The sequence below is a fragment of the Coturnix japonica genome, chromosome 23, assembly GCF_001577835.2.
Source record: "Coturnix japonica isolate 7356 chromosome 23, Coturnix japonica 2.1, whole genome shotgun sequence".
In the NCBI taxonomy this organism is placed as follows: Eukaryota; Metazoa; Chordata; class Aves; order Galliformes; family Phasianidae; genus Coturnix; species Coturnix japonica.
Window position 1 is genome coordinate 79,969 of NC_029538.1, and position 25,769 is coordinate 105,737.

Below are 25,769 nucleotides of genomic sequence, written 5' to 3' on the forward strand. Positions count from 1 at the left end.
GAAGCAAAGCAGGAGACAACCTACCTGAGGAGGGGGGAAGCGTTGCTGGGAATATGCAGACTGCTGCTGCTGCGGCTGTGACTGAGGGTATGAAGATGACTGCTGAGAAAGAGCTGAGGAAGCTGTCTGCTGAGTTTGCTGCTGCTGCTGCTGGTAGGGTGACTGTGACTGCTGCTGTGAGTAGGGAGGCTGATTCTGTTGGTGCTGCTGGGCTGTGGACTGCTGCTGAGGATATGGAGTTGGGGACTGCTGATGGGGCGGCTGGGACTGCTGCTGAGAATACGCAGGCTGCGATGTCTGAAGCTGAGGAGCTTGAGACTGAGGCTGTTGCTGCTGCTGATAAGAAGGCTGAGAATGAGGGGTCTGGGATGGAGTCTGCTGAGAATATGGAGGCTGCTGCTGTTGGGGATGAGGGCTTTGCTGGTTGTAATACGGAGTCTGACTTTGCTGCCCATATGCACTGGGACCCTGCTGTCCGTAAGGTGGAATCTACAGAAGAGGAGGGTAGAATCATACCAGTTAAGGAGTGATTTTACACACAGTCATATTATATTCAAGAAGAAACAATTCAGAGACCTGTGCAGAGTAGTTGACTGGGAAGGTACATGAAATGTCAGTACCTATGTAAGGAAACCTCCCAGACAGTATCAAAAGTCACTTGTGCATGATATTATTCTCAGCAGTAAGAAAATTCTAATAGGCACCATTACTAAATTTTTAGGGATCCCTGTCTGACCATGCTTCAATGACATTAACATCAAAAGGAAAGAAGGCTTGCTCCACAAAAAGGCAGCCTTTTGTATCTTGTTAACAGTACAGCAGGAAGTACTCAGTTCACACAGTGAGCCAGAACTGACCTGGAAGTCATTTCCACTGTAAGAAACAGTTCTGTCATTAACAGAATATGGTGGTGAGAATATCTCACTTGCCTTGCTATTTATTTTTTCCCCTGGTTCTGACTCACTGCTCTGCTGCTGCCTCTTGTAGAAGGAAGGATTCCACAGATCCTCATACATCAATAACACCTGGATCCAGGTGTGGTTCCACATGCAGCCTAAAGAAACGCCATTTCACCTAACCAAACCATTCCACCCTGATGGAAGGTGGTTCCTTCAAAACATGCAGTACTTTCTTGCTCTTCTGCCTGCCCCCGCTGCAAACAGAGACTTACAGAAGCTTGGGTGCTCTACCTGCTGTGCATACGAGATGCTGCCCATTGTACTTTGTGTCCTGCTTTGCATTCCCATGGGATATCTCTGGGGAGTCTGTGGCCCATAGGGCTGTCCTGGATAGCCATGTCCTTGCTGCGGCACCGCCTGAGGTCCCTGCTGTTGTGTGTAGGGGTTGTTTCCTCCATACGGCTGAGGCCTCATCTTCCCCATCTGATCCATTGGGCTTGAAGGCTGCAAAGCAAATTGTGACACACAATATACACCCAGTTGCATACAGGAATTGTTCACAACTAAAACAAACTAACAAACAACAAGAACAGAAGAAAACTTCACCAGGTTGGTGCAAAGCAGCAGAAGCCATCTGCCTCTTTGTGGGTGCTACAACCCACAGCTCTATTCTGAAGTACAGCATGGTTTCCTACACCCTTTCAAACACCAGACATTTCACACAGAACAAACACAATGAGACGCGGTCATAAAGCTAACATATCTCCTATGGCCAGAGGACAGGAAAGAAGGTTGGATGGACCATTAAGAAAGATGAATTATCAATGTCAGTGGCTTTTCTCCATAGTAGGCAGTAGTTTAATATCCAGATACTCCACAACAAGGTGAATTCACTCTGAAAACTCGAATATTCACAAGTAACACTTCTTCTTTCAAATATAACAAGGTCTCCCAAAACACTACAGGCTGTTAATTTACACCTATGCATTTCAATTAATTCGTACCAGTGTAGTAATACTGGCCAGCACTACTGTTGTTCAAAGACTGCAGTTCTATTTTTTATTATTATTATTTACATGTGGTCAGTGTCTGCTGCCTCTTGCAGAATACAGGATTCTAAATCAAATTTCTTTAGATGCAAGAAGTACTGGTCAGCCTTGAATGTCAAGTCCGTAAGTTTTAGAGTGGGCATCATGAGACACATGAGTAAATGCAACTGGAGTATGTCTGCCTCACATGCATTACCTCTGCCTGCAGCTGAAACGTAGGAACAGTCAACTGAATTTCCTGACAATACTTTAAGCCCCAAAACACAGCGTTGCTACCTAGGCAGAAGTATCGCTACACTAAAGCAAGACCTGCCATCAGCCTGCTTTGGCATAGTGACTGACCTCTAAATGAATCCCAGCTGCAGTCTTTAACCCCCATCACTCCGACTGCACAAGGAATTTCACTGATCTCCTGAAGACCTAACTAATATCAATTAGATGTTTTCCATCACATCACCATGACAATGGACTCTCTATTACATCGTTACTTCCTGCAACTAGCCCTAGGGTCGTATTTGCACAGATCCACCCTCTCTTGCTGAGATCAGGTGCCTGAGGAGTGGCACTACAGGCCTGCACAAGCAAACATCGCACAAAGACATCTCCTGCTGGAAGCATGAAGAGTCCCAGACACCAGAACAATATTTCAGTTATGTTTGCAGAACTCACCCTCCCAGGAAAAAGTTCATGCAGTATGTTGCACTTCAGAAAATCCTACCTCAACAGCCAGCACAGCTTGAAGCCCCAACACACAGATCCTGACAACATTTGTTTGACCAGCTGTCTGCTACTTCCAGCATGCCAGGCAAGCCCAGCTCCGAGCACACGCCAAAGAGAAGCAAGCCGGGGCACCACGGGAAGCTTGTGGCACACTTGTAGGACAGCAGGAGCTGGAATTCAGTGGAGGAAGTTTATTGGGGATGCAGGCAAAGCACCCCACAGTCGGTACAGCGGTGCCACCACCCAACCAAACCAGGCTCCCTTACAGCCATTTGCATCAATACGGCAGAACTCAATGAGGAACCAGATCTGAGTTCCCTCTAGTTTGGTCCCATACAGCCCTGCAGCACTGTGTTTGCCATCTTACTGAAGCCACTCCAGGACGACGACTGCATGCAGCACACCAGTATGACTCTAACAAGGCAGTTTTACAGAGATTTGACGCACCAAAATCCTTTGTGTTTTGTTTTTTCCATTTTAGTTCATATATTAATACTGAAACAGCTCTGGAAAAGTTTAATATTCAAGCTACCACAGCTGCTAGAGCTGATGAGCAGCATGGGCTGAGGCCGCACTGCCTCAGCAGATGGAGCCCCAGGAGGCCAGGATCACCCATGTCACCACCTCATAGCCAAACTCCACCTAGCACATCACCAGCACCTCTGTGGGTTTCATCTTTTCCCTCCCCACACTGTTTTCTCTGCTATCTTAAAGCAGCACTGAGGATTACCTCCTTGCCCCCAGAGCTCACTCTGTGAAGTACACTGCAGTTCTGCTGCTATCTGCTGGAGAGCAACTTTTGTTATTGACTGCACATTTCAGTATCTTTCCCCTTTGTTACTTGTTTCCCCCAGTTATTACCTCATCTTCACAGCCTGCTAGCAAGGACAGCTTCTCAAATACATCCCTGTTAATTCTGTTGTTGTTGCTGTTGTGTTTAAATGTGCACACCCCACATGCTGCCTCCTCTGCACAGATTTTCTTGTCTGTGGTCACCCACAAGGATAAGAAACAAGATGAAGATTCACTTTTCCATGGCTCTTACAGGAAACACGATGATTGTTAAAGAAAAAAACTTGAAGAAACTTTTTTTGCAGTTACAAAGAAATTAAAAAATGGCAACACAAAACCCAGATAATGTTTTGAGGATGTGACCAAATTATTGCCTTGATGGCTCAGCATGAATTGCAGGGTGTGCTTTGTTAACACCACAGCTTTCAGCTGTGGCCGTAGCACACAGAGATGCTAAAAGAAATGATGAAGTGCACCACTCCGAATTACAGCTTTACAGGTAAAATCCTCTAAAGCAGAGAAATGTAAATCCTGATTCATCTCTTTCAAGTGAAGGAACCATTCTGTACACACAGCCTGGACTTGCTGCTTACCAACAAGCTAACTGGTCAGGGCTGCCCTGGCCATTTCAGGCTGAAGTGCTTCATTTTTCCCCTCCAAATCTCCCATTAAAGACACATATCTATTTCACTGATGGAGCTTTAACTACACTTGTCTTAGCAGTGTTGTTCTGTCTTCAGGAGCATGCCATCAGGAAGGCCACTCCAATCTGCTGTCTTGGCCCTTGTTGGTAATTTAACCACGTGCGCCTCGAGAAAGGAACATCTGAAGTCAAAATACAAAAGTTGAAATCGATCCACAAGCTCTCATAAAGACTTTGGGAGTGGAGGTGGTGCAGAGCTGCTCTGCACACCAATGCGTGTGAGAGGGGAGAGACAAGAGGAAGCAAGCCCGCTCATGAGAACACTCCAGGATAAACAAGGAAATACCAAACCCTGGCTGCAAAAGGCTGGAGATGCTTCTCCGGACTGATACATGGGAAATCCTTTCAATAGGAAACCACAGGAGTAGATTACTGTGATTACACTTCAAAAGCAAAGGCCCTGCCACAGAGAGACATAATTGAGAGAAAGCGTTGCCCCTTGATCACTGAGTCCAGACCCCCTGCTTACACCTCCTTACATTCATAGAAATTGCCTCTATTCTCCCTTCATTCTCAGTACCTCTGCTGTTTTACAACACTGTTAGGCACCAAAACTTGGCAAAATACAGCCCCGTTCCCAGTCAAACTTTAAAAAGCTAAGTTGTTTTGTATGGTGTGAAATGAAAGCCACCAACATCCATCGTTCCATACAAACTGCTGAGCTTTCAAGAAAATTTAAAATATTCCTAGAGTAAGAGCTTGTAGCAGCAAGCCCAAAGCAAGCCTCAATGGCTGAGCCAAAAAGCAATCTAAGCAGTAACTGCAATGCACAGCAAGTCAGCCCCAGTGCAACAGCACTGCAAAGACCCACAAAACATGCCAGGGTGCTGGGGCTGAGAACAGGGAGAGATGGGAAAGCACAGGGTGAGTCCTGAGCAGAGAAAGAGAACGGCAGCCAGGAGCCTGCACTGCACTGCACAAGGAGACAGGTGAAACTTTCTTTAAAAATAGTCAAACTGCACAAAATAAATGAAAAAACTCTAAGCAGATGAGAATTTCACAACAAATTCTTCTTAGATGTTCTCCTGTAGAAGCAAAATTTGGCTCCTCCAAAGAGCAGTTTGCTTAACTTGGAAGGACTTGCCTTACAGCCCTAGCAGGAAAAGGAGTAAAGAGAAGAGGCAAATCCCATTATGGGAGCAGGAGCCAAACCCTCCGCAGCCATACGAAAAAAAGCAGCTCGGACTTTCTTCATTACCTTAGTACAAAATGTTTGTATTTTATTAGGCCAGAGGAAGAAAAGGAAGGAAAACTCCTTACTGAACTCTCTGGTTTCAAATTAGAGTCACTCAGCTATTGGCCACAATTGGCTTCCTCAGCTGCCCCAAAATAAAAATAAAAAGGCCAAGAATGTAATTTAAAAGGCACCGAGCTCCCATCGCGGATCCAAAATCTTTTCCTGACCAGGTCTGTTATCCATTTTTTTGTGATGAAAAATAATAAAAAGCATTGCTGGCTGTTTAACTGAGAGAAGCCCTAATTGATTCCCACAGTAATTAACCTGCATTTTACCTCGGAGAGTGGTAGTTAAGGAAGTCGGCACTGCTATTTATAACTCATCTCAAATTGAGGGCAGACTGCCTAAAATCTAACACATCCCAGCTGTACTCCTGTTTGAACTGGGGCCAAGGGAATTTTTTAAAGCAATCTTGGCACCGAATGAATGACACCAACAGTATGAGCGCGCGTGTGGTTGTGTTGTGGTGACGTAGCACGGAGGTGGGATGGGAAGGGGGGCCAGCACACCGTAATCCCTCTCCCAAGCTCACTCACCACGCACGGCCCCAGCCAGGCCGTGCTGGAGACGCCCACCACAGCCAAACACAGGAAACATCTTTTCCTGGGGAACGCCTTGAACTGAGAAGCACATGGCTAATCTGCATAAAAGCAAAGCCACACACCCTGCCAGGAAGGTTAGTGCTTGTAATCTCTGGCCACGGAGCTGGCTGCCTGCAAGGACTTGGACCTGTGCCTGATAACCCAGAAAGAGTCAGGAACAGATGGGCAAGGACCCCGGCAGAAACAGCACAGCGCACGTGATTCACCACATGGCCATGAGCACAAACCATTGTTTGGATCCGAGGTACAAAGGAGCCGCCGGGCTCTGCCAGTGCTGCTGGAGGGGCAGCTGCTCCCGGACCATCCTCGGGCTGTTGGCACGGTGAGCCCTGAGGGCCTGCAAGGCACCGGGATGAATGGGAACTTATGGAAAGGAAGAACTTAGGTCCTGGAGAATAGCAGATGCTTTCCTTGTATCTCCAGCCCCTGGCTACCCAAATGTGAGGTTACGCCATCTCTGCATGCAGGGAGATTACAAAGTGGATTCCCACATAAGCTACAGAAAAGGCATCAGTGGTGGGCAATACTGTGAAAGGGGAGTCCTTTTCCTTATGAACATACCAGCTGGAACCACAGTTATATCAGATTTCTACATCATTTAAACAAGGGAAGAGAACCGATCCATTAATGCTCTCCAAACCTGTCTGCACCGTGCCAATCAAAATCAATCAGCTGTACAAGCAAGAGAAAAAAACAATGACACAAGCATTAACATAACAGATCAGTGACGCCTGTGACAGCTCATGGAAGACACCTGGGTCCCCACAAAGTAGTTCCCCTTGCCCTTTTTCCAGTACCTCAAGCTCCTACAACACAGACAGCTGGGAAAACTCCGTGTGAGTCACTAGCAAAAATACTGCCCTGATCTCAGGCTGCTGAGAGGATTCATCAACAGAGCAGTAAAACAACTTCTAAAAAACAACTCTAACAAAAAGGAAGAGCTTCCCCTGAACTTTGCTGTTTCCAAAATGTCCTTCGGAGCTACCAAGGGCTCTGGTTACCACGAGACACCAACAGTGCCAAAGTAACTGACCCCTGCTCAAGAATCTCAGCTCTGCAAACAGAGCAAGCCTGGTTTTGTTTCTTACTTTTTCCAGTAGGTCAGAGTTTGACCAAAGACTTTCTAGTTCTCTAGAACTTTTCTTTTTCTTTCTAGTTCTCTCAAACTGACACAGACCTCCAAACAAGCTACTGGAATCAGCACTGGACACAAAAGGAAACTAAAATATTTTCTAAACAGTTTCACCCACCTGCCTCTCACTGGGAGCCCCTGCTTGTTTACCATCAGCCCTGTTAGTGCTGCTCCTCTCCTTGCATGCAGACTTACAGCACAGGTTCCTCACAGGAGATCTTCCACAAACCCACAGTTCTACATCTTACCAGTGGAACCAAGATGAATATTTCCTCCAAACAGCTATTCTGTGAATGTACCTTCCTGGCTACACATAATTCAGTAATTACCCTATTAACACTTTTCAGCAAGAGGCCAGTCCACACATCTCAGAGGACTTTCCCAAGCACCACTTTTACTAATACACTTCAAATTGATTAAAACTTACTAGAGTTTCAACACGAGACCTATTATTATGGACTGGTTTTCTCCCAGAAGAAGTAAATCAGAAGATCTGGCAAGGAACTGAATTCAAACAGTCATCAGAAAGAACCCAACAGGAGTCCAGTACTCATGCCCAGTTGCAGAGGAGAACCTGAGGCTTTCTTGTTTGTATGTGCATGTGCTTTCTGGTTTTGGTTTTCTGTTGTTTTTTTCTTCTTTTAAAGGCAGAGGGAAGGTGATCCACCTGCCTCTGCTTTAAACAAAGTGCAACTGTTGATCTCATCTTTCCCTCCTAGACTAACTTTAACCCATCCTTAGTAAATTCAACAAATCCAGATTATTGAGGCTCCAGATTTCTGTTACTTTCTTCAGTCCGTCATTCCTGACACACAGCCACACAGCTTATCACACGCCACATTATTCAGGCATCTCTCAGCACCCTCAATGCAATATTTCAACCACTACCTATCTGAAGATGACACATAGCTGGTTTTCTGCAATCTTCAGTATCTACTCAAAGACAGACGCAACTCACCATTAGCAGGACATCGTTCTGTAGTCCAAAGGGACCTGAAGTAAGATTTAGAGCGTAGGCACTGCAATGGGCTGAGCAAGGAGAAGGGCAAAGTCTCTTCTGTTTTTCTGCGAAAACCAGTGTTGGTAGGAGCTCCAGGCAGACAAGTCCAGCCTCACCCAGGGGTCATACAACACTAGCACTCAAAAGATGCACCAGTCACACCAAGTTCCTCGGAGTCACCACTACTATCTACAGACTCAGAGCACAGCAGAGTACAGATCCTTGTGGAAATCGTGCAAGTGAGCCCCTGCTACACCAATGTTAGGCAAGAGCAACTAAAAGGTTAACCTCCCTTGCCGTGTCCATCTCCATTCTGCCAGCACAACACTAGCGTCACAATTGAACAATGGAACCCAACGCCTGCACAGGAGTTCTGGCCTGCAGGGAAGAGGTGACCCAGCAGCCAACACAGAGCCTCCCGGCTCTCAGGGCACCTGCCTGCTCTGCAGCTGGCTGAGTAACATGTGTGCCAATGCATTGGCCAAGCAATTGGCTCCTTTTGCTCTCATCTCAATTCTGTTATTAGATACCGAGGTGGAAGCAGGAACTGACAGCTACCTACAGGGTTATTTTAACACGGCAGGAGATTCTGACAAGCACTATTTACCGAATTAAACACAGGCTAAATTAACAAAGAATTCAGATTCTTCTGCAGCTGCTGGAAACAAGTAAAGTTTTCAGACATTTCACAGGTAGATGTAGTCAGATTATCCACTTTGCTATTTAAAGGGGCACTGAAATCTCTAACACCTTCAATTACATCTGCATGCACAAGTACAGATTGAAAGTATTTCCTCTGATCCACATAATGAGGTAACCAGCTATCCCCTTGCTCTCTAACTCACTTAGAAGCACACACTATTCAGCCAACTCATCCCGAGAGTTCCAAAGTGCCTCTGTTCACTCCCCCCAAAATCTTCACCTCAGCTCCACAGGAGATGACCACAAGGACCATGTATGTGATAACGAGGTGCTGTTCCTTTTAAGATGGAAAGAAATGTCCTTTCTGAATAATAAACCAGACTTAAGTTTAGCCTCCTATGTCCATTCTAGTGAACTGGAGCAAAGCCAACAAGAAGACAGTTAAGTGTCTTATCACAGCATTTTGATTCCAGGCCCACTTGTACATCAGGAGGAGCATGCAAGCTCCTGCTGTACCACAGCAATGGGCCCAGGCCAAGAGCGAGCCATAAAAGAGGAAGAGAAGGAAGGGCAAGGATGCAACAGCAAAATTACACTAAGTGTCACCACGGCTTAAGTGATCTGATTTCAGTCTGGAAGGGTGCAGCTGCTCCAGATCACCAAGACGCAAAATACTTGCCCTAAGCACCACTGAAAACCTGAAAGGCTCCTGATGCTCAGCAAACTCATTTGGACAACTGAGACCTGTGGCAGACGTCAGTCGTGCAGCTAATTCTCCATAACTCCCATTTCCCTTCTAACAAGCGATGCTAATCTCACAGACAGATGGCTTTTGGTACTCAATGCTGTGGATGTTTGTTTTCCAGAACTTGAGCTGAAGAAAGACCCAATGCAAGAGAGCTCACTACAGTTTATCTTCCAGGATAGTTAACGTCACCAACGGGTTCAAAGTCCTTCATGAACAGAAATCTGAGGGGTCCCAGGACACATCTTAGGAGGCACCTCCAGCACACCCTTCTGGCTTTCAAAGAATGCTTACTTGCCATGGAAAAGAACAACAACATTTCTACAAGCTTTGAAAGACAAAAATACATCAAGAATCAGCTGCTGGAGAGGTATTAAATTGGTTTCATATATGCAGATGTAAAGCATTTCATCATGGTGAGTAAAAGGCTGGAGAGGGCCTTCATGCATTTCCAGATTCTCTCCCACTCAAAAGCAACAAAACAGCAAAGCTGCAGACTTCCCAGGAAGAAGTTGAGGATAAGTCTGTCTAAAGACAGACCTTCCTACAATATTTAGGGAGGAAAAGAGAAAGACACTGTTAAACTGCAGAAGCCTACATTGACCATATCACCTCATGCGGCTTTCCTCATTTTTACTTACGCCTTAATTCTCCATACATACAATGGAAATAAATGTGGCACTGCGGGTTTCTACCCACTTGTGTCTGTCTGAAAGCTGAAAGTATATTTGAATATTTCAACTTTTTTTTTTTTTTTTTTTTTTTTTAAATTTGTTTAATTTTATCTGGAACAAAGGGTGGCTGACCAAACTCACCAGACAAGTAAATTCCCATGACCACTTAATATGTTAGGGTGGTAAAGGTGTACCCTAGGCACCTCAGCATCATGTCAGGGCTCTAACACATCACAGGTGGCCCAAACTTTCCTACTACACACAGCACTGTGATGGAGGAGAAGCAGCTCAGCTCATGGTAAGAGAAGTACGGCTGTCAGAGGCTACCTCATCCCAGCACACAAAGCTCCATCTTGTCCAGAGCAGCTGCTTGCTCTATTAAAAGCTGCGTGTCAGGGCCTGTAGATTATACAAACCACAATTTGGAATAACAGTCTCTCCCTTACTTCTGCGGAAGAACTGAGTTTGCTTAAAAAAGACGTATAACGCAACATAAAGGACTGCCCAAGTCATCCAAGTAGAAGCTGGGAACTGAACTATGGAAGAGACAATCTCAGCTTAAGTTAACGGGAATGAAAGACCAGTGCTGTACTAGCCCACCCCCCAGCCCTCCTCACCTCTGGCCCCACAAAGCCCAGCTCAGGCAGCCCCTGATGCTCTGCACCAGGGTGATGTGGGCCCAGCAGGCAGACTGCACACAGGTACAGCTCAGCTTCCCCAGGAGTGCTACTGCAACACTGCTAAAACACAAGCATCTCTAACACACCTCAGTTCCAGGCCAGCACCCAATGTTCACAGCACCCTTTGCACTGCAACATCAGCTGCCTATTGCCTTGTTAGAAAGCAGTTCGATTCCCCTTAAAGTCCATACATTCGCCGTGACCCCCTCCTATCTAAGGGATCCAAAGTAACAAAGCCATGTTATGCTAATAGGAAGAAACAAGATTTATTTCCCTTCTTTTCACATCAGTTGACAAATGTGGATGTTACTTTTGTGGGCTTTATTGAGCCTGGCATGAACCCCAGCTGCCCAGTTGCACAAGGTCATTGCTATTTTAAAAAATAAGAAATAAAAATTCACTAGCCCTGTGTAGCTGATTATAACAATTTTGAGGCCTGGGTCTACCACCCTATGCTTGCTTTTGTCCTTGGGCTTCTATTCCATCTATGCCTAGGAAAATCCAGCTTCTTTTAAAGCAGAATTAACAATGCAGGGAGTCGCTCAGAAGTTAAAGTGCATGCAGACAGCTGGTGAGGAGACACAGAAATGCCTCAGCGTGCCAATGCCAAGGGGGAGGAGGATCAGACAACACTACTAAGTCTTCACTGGTTTCAGGAACAGGTATAACAAGAAACTGCAAGACAACTCATACAAGAACAGGAAGATGAGGCCTGACTGTACCTTGACAGCACTGACAACTCTGAACAGTTTATTGCCTTTTACAGAGTGATCAGATTTAAAGCTAACATTAATACACGTTCACCATTCAGTACAAGCAACAATGCTGCCTTGACACAACGCACTTTCAATATATTCCACACTCATCATTAGAGCCAGTAAATCTACACTCTGAAGCTCAGCAACAAATTATCCCCCAGTCTCTTAATACGATATGCCTAAGAAGTTATTCTCCTGAGTGTGTGGACAACAGATTTAGCACCTTGCACCAGAGAAGGAAAAGGAGGTGAGGGCTAAGTGCCAAGGAACAGCTGAAAGCCAACAAGAAACACGCTGAGATATTTCACAGAACACTAATTGCTTCATCTGATTTTAATTCCTGACACCGAATCAGTATAGAGCTTTTCAAAGGAAATCTTGTCCTAGATTGCAAAGTAATCAATCACAATTAACATAGAAACAAGCTTTTGCAACGCTGCCACGTCTTGTGTACCAAACAGGAAAGCCAACGAAGGCCTTTCGGAAATCTTCTTAAAGCACAGGCTGGTGGAATACTTCAGGATCGTCTGTCAGTCACTTCTGTGCATCCACCAGTATCTACTGCAAGGCAAACAGCAGCCAGGCATCCTGCCCCTCATCCAGAGCAGCAGCTCAGTGAGTGCTTCCCATGTCTTTTCTGTTCTAAACCCTCATCGGATCTAGGGTCAGCACAATTACCTGAAAACCATCCCCACACAAACACATCCTGCTCCAGGGGAGCCAAGTTCTGTCTATGGGCAATCAGAACTGACATTTCCAGCAAGATGATTTTTTGTAAGACCAAAGAAGAAAAGTGATCCAGGTGCAATGCCAAGCCCAGAGAGGAAGTCAGATCCAGCAGGTACCACACTAGACCTGGCCTGGAGCAAGACGCTCCAAAGTACCACCAAAGCTCCTTACAAACTTATTTGGTCACTACTACATATTTAAAAAAATAATCGTAAAGCAAAACACACCCACTCACCCAGCTGCCCCACGGGGTACCTGCCCTGCTCACACCGTGTACAGTTGGAACACAACCCACAGGCCATTCTGACCACCACGTGATTGTGCTCCATACGCTGCCCTTCAGTACAACGCCTTTTCCAGGGCCAGCAATGCCAGCTGTAAAGTCAGAGACACTTCATGCTGAGAAGAAAGATCAGGCTGCGCCTTATTCCAGTACTTCCACCATTTCAATGTACGTTGTGCAAAGAGGTAAAAGATTTTTTGTTCAAACCACGTCACAAGAAGTACCTTTGAGGAAAGACCACCTCTATTCTGGCCCTGGTTTAATTATTTACGTACAGTTAATGAATACCAGATTCTTCTCCTAAACTTGCACAGGGTGCATAGTCCTACAGTCATTTGGACTTTAAATCCATCACCAGAGTGTTAAGAAGAATGAAACTCAGAACAAGACGGCAGGAAGGATCACATCCACGGAGGTACAGCAAACAGCTCTAGGACCCTAGAAGTGCAAGTGGTAACTCAGGACAGCTCGATCCCTTCCATGCGGTACCCAGCAAGCACAGTAATCTGGAAATAAAGGAAGACATTTTGCAACTTAACTAGCAACCTTGTCCTCGAGGAACCAGGGGAGGGGGGAAAGCCAGATGTTTGTAAGCCGGTTATCATATAGTTTTGCTCTGATCCCAATAACTAGAAAGATAAGAACAAGAAGAGATAATTAAGATTGACTGAGTTAGAAAAACATTTTTTCTGATGTCCAGTTCTAAGGACAGTAAAGCACTGAAACAGATTGAGGAAGCCACATCCTTTCATCACTGTCTGTGCTGTTATTAGGTGTAGCTGATCCTACCCTAGAGCAGGACAGCAGGCTCCATGGCCTTTATCTGAATCCAGATACTGACCTCTGTTCAGCAAGAAATGCAGAGTCACCTACCAAAACAAAGGCAGTGAGCAGACAGCAATATTCTGCAGGCACCACAGACTGCTCTGCACAATCTCATCAGAACAGACCAAAACCAGCACCCTAAACCTAAAGCAGGATGGTCACTTCCAGGCACCCTGCCTCTTCCACGCCTGCTGCTCCTCGGTCTGCATTCACACCACTGCAACCACTGCTTCGGACACAGCATTAAGTACAACCCCACTGCCAGCAGTGGAAGTAGTAGTGTTACACATCGGTCCAAGTGCATCCCAGAGCTCAACCCCTGCTGGGGCACAACAGCTCTCCCACTGCGATGTCTGGAGATGCAGCTGCAGCTGTGGCCTGAGTTTGGGTTTTAAAGCATTCCTACTCAGTTATTCACAGGCAGGATGCCAGAACAGTGCTGACGTTAGAAGGGAAATGTTAATTTTCAGGGTTTCTCTAAGTCAAACCTGAAGGAAATCTCACAAGTCCAGGGGGGGAGGGGTGCCGGGGGAGTCAGGGGGGAAGTTCTTGTTTAACCCAGTAATTCTCCCCAGGGGAATTTCCAGAGTCATTCGAACTTCAAGAATTTCTATTCAAGAAGAATCACAGAATCTCTCAGATTGGAAGTCACAGCTTCTTTAGGCCACAGTCTGACACCAGCAACTGGCTGCTGCCATGAAACACTCTCTCCTCCTTGTCACACACCAGAAAAAATGTGGAAGTGTTCCTCAGTCCCCTCTGCTTTGCCACAGGGCCAAAACCACTCATGTCACACAGAACACGGGGCAAGCCCAGAGCAGAACACACAGCAGAGAGAGCACTACCTGCTCCAAAGGCACTCACAGATTCAGAAACTATTCCCCCCATCTAACATAAAGTTTCTTGGGACAGTTCAGGACTAATATTTGTTATCCCGGAGTAACAGAAAGTTACTCAAATTTAAAAGATAAAAAGGGGGGAAAAGAAGTTAGTAGCAATTTAGTAATGTCCTTGAAAGCATTTCAATTGCTACAGGTAAGTGAAAGAAATAAAGACATTCTGGTTATCACATGAAATGCCAATAACTGTAACAGAGCAGCAGCTTTCCAGGGTTATTTACACAAACTGATTCTTCGTGGGAATTTCACAGGAATTAACACTCTCTCTGCACCAACACACTCCCCCATAAAGAAATTTCTTTACCAAAAGCATCCATGGAACAACCCAATCCTTTCCTTGACTTGTTCCTACCCACTTCTCCCCTCTTTTCCTCCCCAAAAACCAGAAAGAAACAAGATTAGGAATTAAATTCCAGCTACAGTAACCATTTTACACTGAACATAAGAACAAACCAACAAAAAATACTTGCTGTGAAATTCTGAAGTAGTTTTTATTGAATTTACCTATCATTACGTAGCACCCTTTACATTTCACCATAAAAAATTCAGGCCTTCATTGTGGAAATACTTACTGAGCTGTGAATTAAGTGTCAGAAATACTCCAGAAAGAACACCATGGCAAAGTGGGGAATGCTCTTCTTGGAGTCTCCCAAAACAAAAAACTGAAAATGCTCAAGCTGCAGGATTGAACTGCTGAGTTACACACTGACAGTGCAGGTGCACAGAAGAGAAAGGGAACCCCTCCCTCATCCATATGCTAATACACATCATCGGCTGATTAAGACACTAGTAAAATATGTACATGAGCTCAGTCCTGAGAGAAGCACCTCCTCCTGTTCCTGTCCTGCTGCTTTCACTCTCCAAGCCTCTGAGCGTAGAACTCCACTAAAAGAGTCCAACCCAACGCAGCTAACCAAGCACTGGGGGAGGATAGATGGCTCGTGCTCACAGCACAAGATCCATATTTCATTCTTTGCCCTGTCCCAGCTTCCGTGCCCCACCGTGCAGCTTACCACATCCACATCTCAGCTTCTCCCACATAAGAACAGTCACTGTAAGAACTTCAGACCTTACACTCCTCTACATACCAGAGCAGAACTATTGCCTGCAGCCTACAGTTTCTACAGGATTTCAGCCTTGGAGAACACGCACACACTCAACATAGCAGAGATGACATTTAACTTATGATTGGAATGTTATTGGAATCAGTTTGTTAGCACACTGTGATCTTCCCAAGCCTGCAGAAAATACACATGGTTCCTCATCAGGTGACCAACTTCTCTGCTTTTTCAGTTGCTAAAACAGAAAAAGAGAAAGTTATCACCAACTTCCCTAACGTCACCCAGGAACAGGTGAATTGCAGGGACCCAGACAGAACACATCAGTTTTGGCCCAGTGTGCCAAAGAAAACTGCGTTTTTTCCTCCAGCCCCACCTGTCATCCACTCCTAGCTGGAAATTTACGGCTTTGGCTAACAACATCCAGTCTAGTTTTACCAGTGCATGTGCACAACCGCCTAATAAATACAGGCCTCAATCAGCCAAGGACAGAAGAACATTTTCCAAGATTTCTCCTCAATTACCTTTTCCCAAGAAATCCCCTTTGTTTTGTCCACCGGAAGAAAAGGGAAGATGTTACTCTGCATCCTTCACGATGCTTTATGGACCCTTTCAGAAGAAAAAGCAAGTGGCCATTGCAGCAACTTCAATACTGATGAGGTCATCTTTTCCCTTGTTGCTCCTGCACTTCTGCCTGCCTGCTTTCAGTTTCTGATGCTCGAGAGTTTCAAACATTCTTGGCAGGAATTGGGCAATGGAACACTGATGAGCTTTTTCCCAGAGCAAAACACCACACATGAGATGCAATTCAAAAAATAAATTAATTAATTAAAAAATAATAATAATAATAATTCAAAACCACAGAGTAAAAACTGGAAAGGGCATCTTTTCCCTCTTCTATTTTAATTACAGAGATCAGATTCAGACTCACAGGGTAGAAACTGGATTTCCAGGTTGGTAACATTCCCTTGGAAAGTACAAAAAGAAAAATGGTGGAAAAGTTGCATGTGTGGCAACAGGAATCTAAAACGAACACCTGAACAATTATTCAGCCTGCTCTCAAACTTTATTTCCTCTCCGAAGGAAAGCTGTGGTGGTTTTTTCGTTGTTTTTAGCCATTTTTGTTTTTTAAGATTCTTCATGTTAATATTTCTGCATGTATTGTATTGTATGTATATTATATTGTAATATATTATATTGTATGTATATGTATTGTATTGTATATGACGGTACTCATTATCCAGTCTTCTCAAATACAGCTAAAGTCAACACACGAGGAACACAGCAAGGTGCCTGTCCGTGTTTGATTATCATGCTCCCCCCAAGCCCAGTTTTGCTGTCACCTAAGAACAGGAAGGGATGCAGTATATTTGCTGAGCACTCACCTCAGGAAACTAAACTTTCAGCACATAAAAGGAATTGAACTGGACTAATATCTTTAGGAAACTGGCAAGTACTCTTGCCAAAAAACTACGAGACAAAAGCCAAGCGTACAAACTTCCAGAAAGCACGTTTCTATTTTGAAAGCAATATGACTGCAAGAGATGTGTGTATAGAAATTCACCCTTAGCCCAGCTAATAAATAAGGACTGACTGAGCATTTAATTCACATTTAGCAAAATGCAGGTGCCAAGCCTTACTAACCCCATTTCGCTGAGAGGAGAAAGAAAAAGGAAAAGAAGGAAAAAGAAAAAAGGAAAAAGAAAAAAAAAAAAAAAAAGGAAAAAAGAAGGGGAAAAAGAAAAGAAGGGGAAAAAGAAAAGAAGGGGAAAAAGAAAAGAAGGGGAAAAAGAAAAGAAGGGGAAAAAGAAAAGAAGGGGAAAAAAGAAAAGAAGTTGGGGAAAAAGAAAAGAAGGGGGAAAAAAGAAAAAAAAAGAAAAAGAAGGGAAAAAGAAAGAAGGGGAAAAGAAAAGAATGGGGAAAAAGAAAAGAAGGGGAAAAAAGAAAAGAAAGGGGGGAAAAAGAAAAGAAGGCGGAAAAAGAAAAGAAGGGTGAAAAAGAAAAAGAAGGGGAAAAAAGGAAAGAAGGCGGGAAACAAAAGAAGAAGAAGGGGAAAAAGAAAAGAGGGGGAAAGGAAAGAAGGGAAAAAGAAAAGAAAGGGGAAAAAAGAAAAAGGAGGAACGAAAAAGAAAGAAGGGCGAAAAAAGAAAGAAGGGGAAAAGAAAAGAAGGGGAAAAAAGAAAAGAAGGGGAAGGGGGGAAAAAGAAAAGAAGGGGAAAGAAAAAAGAAAAGAAGGAGGAAAAAGAAAAAAGGGGAAAAAGAATAAAAGGAAGGGAAAACGAAAAGAAGGGGAAAAAAAAAGAAGGGACAAAAAAAAGAAGGGAAAAAAAAGAAGGGAAAAAAAAAATGAAGGAAAAAAAATGAAGGGAAAAAAAAATGAAGGGAAAAAAAATACGTAAGGATAAAAAAGTAATTGAAAGCGGAAAAAAATATAACGGGCGCAAAAAACCGAAAATATATGAAGTGAAAAAAACATTAAAGGGAAAAAAAATGAAGGGAAAAAAAATGAAGGGAAAAACATGAAGGAAAAATGAAGGAAAAGCATGAAGGGAAAAAAGGGAAAACAAAAAAGGAAAACAAAAGGAAAACAAAAAGGAAAACAAAAAGGAAAAACAAAAAGTGGAAAACATTAAAAAGGAAAACAAAAAGGAAAACAAAAAGAGGGAAAAATCAAAAAGGAAACAAAAAGCGAAAACAAAAAGAAACAAAAAGGAAAAACAAAGGATAAAAAGGAAAAAAAGTGGAAAAAAACATGGGAGCAAAAAAAAAGAGAACGGCAATAATATAATAGGGACAAAAAAAGTGCTGACGAAAAAAAAGGGAAAAAAAAGGCCTCAGAAAAAAGTGCAATACGAAAAAAAGGGGAAAAAACGAAAAAAAGGTGGGGAGGAAAAAAAAAGAAAAAAAAAAGGAAAAGAAAAAAAAAAAGGGATAAAAAAGGGAATAAAAAGGGGAGAAAAAAAAGGGAAAAAAAGGAGAAAAAAAAGGGGACAAAAAAAGGGAAAAAAATGGAAAAAAGTGGGAGAAAAAAGGGGTGAAAAAAGGGAAAGAAAAAAAAAAAAAAAGGGAAAAAAGGGAAAAAGGGAAAAAAAGTGGAAAAAAAAAGGGGAAAAAAAGGGGAAAAAAAGGGAAAAAAAAAGGGAGAGAAAAAAAGGAGAAAAAAAAAAAAAGGAAAAAAAAAAAAGGGAAAAAAAAAAGGGAAAAAAGGGAAAAAAAGGGAAAAAGGAAAAAAAGGGAAAATAAGGGGTAAAAAAGGGGAAAAAGGGGTAAAAAAAGGGAAAAAAGCGTTTTAAAAAAGGGAAAAAAGAAAACAAAAAAGGAAAAAACAGCGGGAAAAAAAGGGGGAAAAAAAGGGAAAAAAAAAAAAGGGAGAAAAAGGGAAAAAAAGGGAAAAAAAGGGGATGAAAAAGAGAAAGGAAAAAAAGGAAAAAAAAAAGGGAAAAAAAGGGAAAAAAAGTGGGGAAAAAAAAGAGGAAAAAAAAAGGGAAAAAAGGGGAAAAAAAGGGGAAAAAAAGGGCGGAAAAAAAAGGAAAAAAAAGGGAAAAAAAGGGGAAAAAAAAAGGGAAAAAAATAGGGAAAAAAACGGGAAGAAAAAAAAAAGGGGAAAAAAAAAGGGAAAAAAAAAAGAGGGAAAAAAAAACAAAAAGGGAAAGGGAAAAAAAAGGGGAAAAAAAGGGAAAAAAAAAAGAAAAAAAGGAAAAAAAGGGAAAAAAAGGGAAAAAAGGGGAAAAAAAGGGAAAAAAAGGGAAAAAAAGGGAAAAAAAGGGAAAAAAAGGGAAAAAAAAAGGGGAAAAAAAAAGGGAAAAACAGGGAAAAAGGGAAAAAAAGGGAAAAAAGGTGTGGGGAACTCAGGGGGCCGACCATAAGAAAAGGGGAAAAAAGGGGGGAAAAAAAAGGGGGGAAAAAAAGGGGAAAAATGGGAATAACAAGTGGCGAAAAAAAAGGGAAAAAAAGACGGGTGAAAAAAAGGGAAAAAAAGGTCGTAAAAAAAGGGAAAAAGAAAGCGGTCAGTTCTTTGTAAGTTCGGGCCTACGGGAAAAAAGGGACAAGAAAAAGGGGAATAACAAACTGGCTCTGAAAAAAAGGGAACACAACCTGTGGAAAATAATAGAACTAGGAAAAGTAATGACAGGACATTAATTCAGAAAAACGCGTGAACAAAAAAGGGAAAAAAAAAGTGAAAAAAAAAAGGAAAGAACCAAGGCGAAAAAAAAAAAACACGCGAAAAAAAAAAAAAAAAGGGGGAAAAAAAAAGGAAAAAAAAGGGAAAAAAAAGGAAAAAAAAAAAGGAAAAAAAGGAAAAAAAAAGAATGCATTCTGTCCTGAATCCTACTTTGGCCATGGCCTGCCTAGAAACAACAGCCACCTCACAGCCAAGCAGCAGGACAAAAACACTGGGGAAATCAAGGTATTTTACAAGAATCAGGCACCACATACTCCATCCTACTCCAAAAAGCATGCCAGGAAAACCTTCATTGTCCACATCTGAATTAACTAGATTGATCCTCGCAACATGAAGCTAATAGTTTTCTACCTATGCCAATGCAGAGAAAATCTAAAAACATTAATTCAGAAGCAAACCTTACATCAGAAAAAAAGGTGTTCCTCATTTTTATGGGAAAGATCCAGTGCATATGGCACCTTGCGAGCAGCTCCAGGCCTCCCAGCATTACAATGCTAAGCAAGGGAAAACCCTGTGACAGAAGACAACCGGAGCCAGGTCTCGATTTCAGATTCCAAGATCTCACAGCTCACTGGCAACTCAGAGTCATTTGGCGCCAATTTAGTTTAAAAAGCATATTTTCAACAACATTTTTCATGCCTCACTTGCTACTAAAGTTGAGATCTAAGTGAACAAAACACAACTATCGCACGGCAACGGGCCCAGAAAGCATTTCTCATTAACATACGATTTTTAAACTGATTTCACTGTACTTCTAGTGGAGGCCTGGAGATGTTAGTGCACCTACAAAGACATTATCCAACACGCTGATATTCAATGCAACCCAAAGGCATCTCCCATCTGCCACGGTGAAAGTGCATACGAAAGGAGCCCACCTCCTCAGGGAGGGAAGCACTTTCTCTTCAGCAGTTTCCTTCAAGTCTCCAGACACCAGGAAAACCAGCTGATTATTAACAACAGCTACACACGCTCTGAGGGGAAGTGGAAACAAATACATGATAAAGCTGTTAGTAAAACAGGAAAACCGAAAACTAAGATTCCAAGCCTGGTTTCTTAAGAACCATTCCCACAGAAAACCACAGATTTCCCATCCCACAGCCTGCAAAAAAGCATTCTGATCTCTTGACCCTACTTGCATTTCCCAGCTGTAAAGGCCATCCAAAAAACAACCAGTCCCTGCATCTCTACCCCAGTCCCCGCACACATCAGGCATCCTGCCCCTGCTCAGCACCATGCTCCTGTGCTCAGCCAAAAAGCAGAGGTCTGAGAGGGTTCCATACCACCTACGCTCACAATTATAGTCCCCATTTATTACCTGAACTATTCCCCCAAGACAACTTGCACTCCAGAAAACATACTGTCTTTCTTGATGAGCGATGCAATAAAACTCTCCATACAGCATCATTCATAAACCCTACCAAGTGTGGAGAACTAAGGGTGCTTCTGTGCACAGTTCTGTGCCCACCCCCAAAGCCCCAGGCTCACTGCCCCAGCAGTTTCTGACTGGAAGAACCCCAACCCCCCGCTCCTCACATCATCTTCTCCTGCACCAGGAGATGCTCCTAGTCCTAACGCTCAGCCAGGGGAGCTGTGTTCTGCCCTCACTGTCCAGCATTCCCTTGGGAAGTCACTCAGTGAGTACACACTCTGTTTGCCACTGTACAAAACAAAGGAAAAACACAAGCTTTAAATTCTGCCCAGTCCAGGGAATCTAGCAGAATACACAGTGGAAGGAGGTTACAATTTAGGACCAGAATATTGTTATTAATCAACCCTTTCTTGCGAGCAACAGAGAAGACACATGCAAGCTTTTTTCATCACACCAGGTAACCCTATTCGGTTTGGGGCTTGTGGTTTTAACAACAAGAAGAAGGTCAGCTTGAGTCCAACAATCCTTCACATGAATTAAAACTGGGGAGTTTTCTTTTTTCGTGTGGGGAAGTTACTTTTTATATGCACTATTTGAACTATTTAGAAGTTGAACTAATTCTCAAAGCAGCATTAATAATTCCAGTTAATGAGACTAGTTACTCAGCTATTATTAATACACAGCGTATCAAGAGATGAAGAATCAAGCTAAATTCACTTTCAAGAACAAAAACACAATCCAGAGACATCTCCTGTTCTGTCAGGACACAGACAGGAACATGTTCTTGTCAGATATGTAGCACAATAAAACACCTGCCTGAAAAGTTCAATCCAACACTATTTTAGCACACATTCTATCAAGATCCACGTAATCAGACCACAAAGAGTCAGTTCAAGTAGACACCCCAGCACCTGTGTCACCTGTCCTACGGGTACATGTGGACGCACCTCTGAGGACCTGCAGCCTTCACTCTGAACAATGGGATGCTCACTACCAGTTACCATCAGACACTCTGAAAACCACAGACTGGCTCTCTTAGAAAGCACTGTTTGACAGAAATGACAAGTAAGCAACTCAAGATGCTGAAGGAGACTGCCTTCAGGTAACCAAAGAACAAAAATTAAGCAGCTTTCACGTGGACACAAGCATTGAGAGAGAAAGGAAAGTCTGGAGACTGTATGTCACTCTGCGTGGGATCAAATGGCTCTAACCCAGGGCCTGAAGTCAGAGCAGAGCACATGGAACGAGGAGGGACATCTGTCAGGCTGCACAAGGCCACGACAGGCCGTGGGGACGTGTGTCTGAACACAGAGAGGAAGCTGGTTTTAGTCAAGTTTCCAGATATTAGAATCCCCGTATCTAAGATGTCTGATGCACACACTGTACTGCTTTCTCCTCGGCACGCTTCCTGCTCCTCCATATTTCCAGCAAATGGGTAAGTGTCCCCACACGATGATCATTCTGATGTGCAGGCTTGGATTTCCTATTCATACTCCTTCAGAAAGTGAAGTACTGTGACAAAGTGAGGACCTACAACATGTCCTTTAAATGCAGAGAGGGGACAGATGTTGTCAGTGCTCACTCAAAGTCAAAACATGCCCTGAGATGCACAACCAGAAGCCGAGGCCTGATCAATATTGAAGCTCCCCAATTAATTGAAGTAGGTAAATCATTTTCAATGCTTCCACCACAAAATTGGTTGCGACTGTTTGGTAGGGCTTTTTGTTTATTTGTAAGGCTGCAGAAACCCCCACACCTCCAGCTGAAAGAATCCAAACAGTCCCGGTCTTGAAAAAGGCCAAAATTAGTTGGGAACAAACGCACCCTCAGATCCATCAAAGAAATCATTTATACCGAAGGGAAAGTCACATAACCAAAATAAACAGCAAGCCCATTGTGCAGAGAAGACCTGCCACTGTTCTGACAACAGAGACTCTATTCCAGGCTGCATAAAACATCACAAGCAAAATAAACCCAAGGTACAAACAAAATGCCATCGCCTCTTCTTTTGTCTCGGGCACAAAGCAGCAGGGCAGGCAGGCCAGGGATCCGCTCCTGCAAGGCCGACTCTCCTCAAGGTCACAGCCAATTTCGGTGGGGGGCCGAGGAGGTGGCGAGCAGCAGGGCTGCTTTGGGTCCGAGCTGGCAGAAAAGCCGAGTGTAAAAGTTTATGAGCTCATCAGGATTGTTGTACCATTACATCAGAGGCAATTATAAATGGCCAAGAGCAGGAGATGGGGAGCCAATCAGATCACAGATAGGATGTCAACCTAAGACCAACTGTCTCCTGGCTTTGACAGAAGGATTTTACCTCCATAATTCAAATCCCAAACCAAAGCAATCTGCACTCACTGCTCCTATCGCCGAGCCGCTTACTAGCACTCCCGGCCACGGGCTCGGGCCGCCGGGCCTCCCGCGGGGGAAGATGGCCCCTCCGGGCCGGGCCGAGACGCGGCCACCCGGGCGGGCCCTGGGCGACCCCGGGCAGGGAGCGAAGCCCCCGGGGCGCGGAGCGGGGCAGCGGCGAGTAGGGGCAGCGGCACTGCCGGGGGGGGACACCCCGCGCTGGACCAGGCGGGCCGCCCGCCGCCCGATCCCCGCCGCACCGCCTCCGCCGACCCCTTCGCGCCGGGCCCGGCCGCTCCCCGCCGGGGACGACCGCCGTTTCGCCCCCCCTTATCCCGGCGGAACGGAGGCCGCTCTCCGGGAGCCTCGCACAAAGGCTGGGGAAGGAGGAAGGAAAGGCAGAGAGGCAGCCATTTTAGAGCGAGAGCAGGCACAGACAATGGCAGCTCCCCAGCAGCGCCGACCCGGCGGGGAGAAGCCACGGGAGAGGGGCCGTCCCGTCCTCCCCCCCCCCGCCCCACACCACCACCCTCCTCAGGGCACCTCTCTCCCCCGCCGCCCCCATCCCCAGCCCGACGGCCGCGGCCTTCCGCCCCGTGTCCCCCCCCCCCGGCGCGCCGTCCGCCTCACGCGGCCTCGCGGTTACCTGCTGGCTCCGGCCGAGGCTCTGTCCCCCGCCGCTGCTCCCGGGGCTCATGGGCGCGTGGTGACTCCTCGGCGGGGCCCCGCCGGGCGCTGCGGCCCAGCCCTGGCCGTTGCCCCCGCCGTACTGCGAGACCATGTCCGCGGCGCCCGGGCCCTTGCCGGCGGCTCCCCCGTCCTGCGGCCCGCCGCTATAGTCGCCCCCGGGGTAGCCCTGATAGCCGCGGGCGGAGCTGGGGGAGGTGAGGAGCTGGTTGAGGGTGGGGGTGGCCGTGGGCTGAGGGGTGGCGCCCCCTCCTCCTGCTCCGCCGGCGGCCGAGGGCCCCATGACCCCGAAGCGCTGCTGCTGGAAGGCGGCGGCGGGGGACTTGGCGCCGGCGGCCGCCTGAGCGGAGCTCTGCGCGCTGCCCCGAGGGGAGCTCAGGGCGTAGGCCTGGGGGGGAGGCGGGTAGGAGCCGGCGCTGCGCCCGGCGCCGGCCGCGTAGTAGTTGTTGTACTGGTGGTTGGGGAAGCCGTGCTCGGCGCCGCCGTGCGAGTTCTGGGGAGGGGGCGGCCCCGCGGGGGCTCCCGCCGGCCCCGGGTAAGACTGCTCCAGGCCCCCGCTCTGCAGCGCTGCCATGCCAGGGCTTTGTTGTCCGCCATGTTGGTGGAAGGTAGCGGCGGCGGCCGCAGCGGCGGCGGCGGCGGCAGCAGCCTGGGCGCCCCGGCCGTAGGGCTGCCCGAAGCCGTAGGCTGGCGGGGGCAAGGCGGCCGGGTGGGAAGGGGGAGGCTGCTGCGGCGGCTGCTGCTGCTGCGGCGCCCCCACCCCGTCGCTGCTGCCGCCGCCGCCGCCACCGGGCGGCTCCGGGAGGTTATTGTTCAGGGTGGCGGCGGCGGGCCTGGGGCCCGGGTTCCCGTTCGAGCTCTTCAGGTCGGACTCGGCCCCTGCGCCCCCTCCGTTGCTCTCGGCCCCGTCCTGCAGCTCTTTCCCCGGGGGGCCCTCGCTCTCCGCCTGCTTCTCGCCGCCGCCGCCGCCTCGCTCCGCCGCCGCCGCCTCGCCCCCCGCCTCCTCCAGGGGACAATCCCGCTGCTGCGCCTCCGCTTTCTTCAGTTCGGCCGGAGCCGGGGCGCCCAGGCTGCTGGCGGCGGCGGCGGCGGCGGGGGCGACCTGAGCAGCCATGATCCCCCCCCCCCCCGGACCGGTTCCCCCCCGAGCTGCTCCCTGCCTGGCCGACCGGCGTGAGGCCTCACTGCTCTGCTGCTCCCCGCTCAGGCGGCGGCGGGCTCTTCAGGGCAGCGGGGGCTCATTCCCCCCCAGCCTGGTTGGCGAGGCGGGGAGGGCTCCGCTGGGCTGGGCTTCCCGGGGCCTGGCCCCGCTGTACCTCCTCGGTTGCAGCCGGCAGAGAAAGGGGAGGAGGAGGAGAGAGTGGGGGGAAGGAGGAGGAGGAGGGGGGGACCCGGGACGGGGCTCCCGGTGCGGGAGAGGCGGGAGGGAGGGAAGGGGGAGGGGGGTGGGGGGAACACGGCGAGCGGGCGGGCGGGCGCCGTCCCCGGAGCCGGGCCGAGCGGCGGTGGGGCCGGGCTGGGTGAGCCGCGCGGCAGCTCCCGACTCTGGTCCGCCGAGTGGGGCTCACTCCGACACGAGGCTCAGCACTGCCATTTTACCCAGCGCCGCGGCCGCCTGCCAAACCCGGAGCGGAGCGCGGCGCGGCCCGGACGGGAGCCTCCCCCCCTTCACAAAGGAGGAGCGGGCCGGCCCCGGCCGCTCGCGGCTCGGCGCGGCGGAGGCTGCCGCACGCAAAACCCGCAGCGGATCCGCGGAG

General features: G+C 46.8%; 1 protein-coding gene across 1 annotated transcript in view; it reads right to left on the reverse strand.

Annotated features, from left to right (window-relative positions):
* Window positions 1-25,126, reverse strand: part of ARID1A (AT-rich interaction domain 1A) — a 58,445-nt gene extending 33,319 nt beyond the window's left edge. Inside the window, exons 1-3 of the mRNA XM_015883186.1 lie at window positions 23,972-25,126; window positions 1,191-1,403; window positions 25-489 (exon numbers count right to left, since the gene is read on the reverse strand). Of these exons, the coding sequence (XP_015738672.1) occupies window positions 25-489; window positions 1,191-1,403; window positions 23,972-25,126 (1,833 nt within the window). The remainder of the gene's footprint in view (window positions 1-24; window positions 490-1,190; window positions 1,404-23,971) is intronic.
* Window positions 25,127-25,769: the final 643 nt, after the last annotated feature.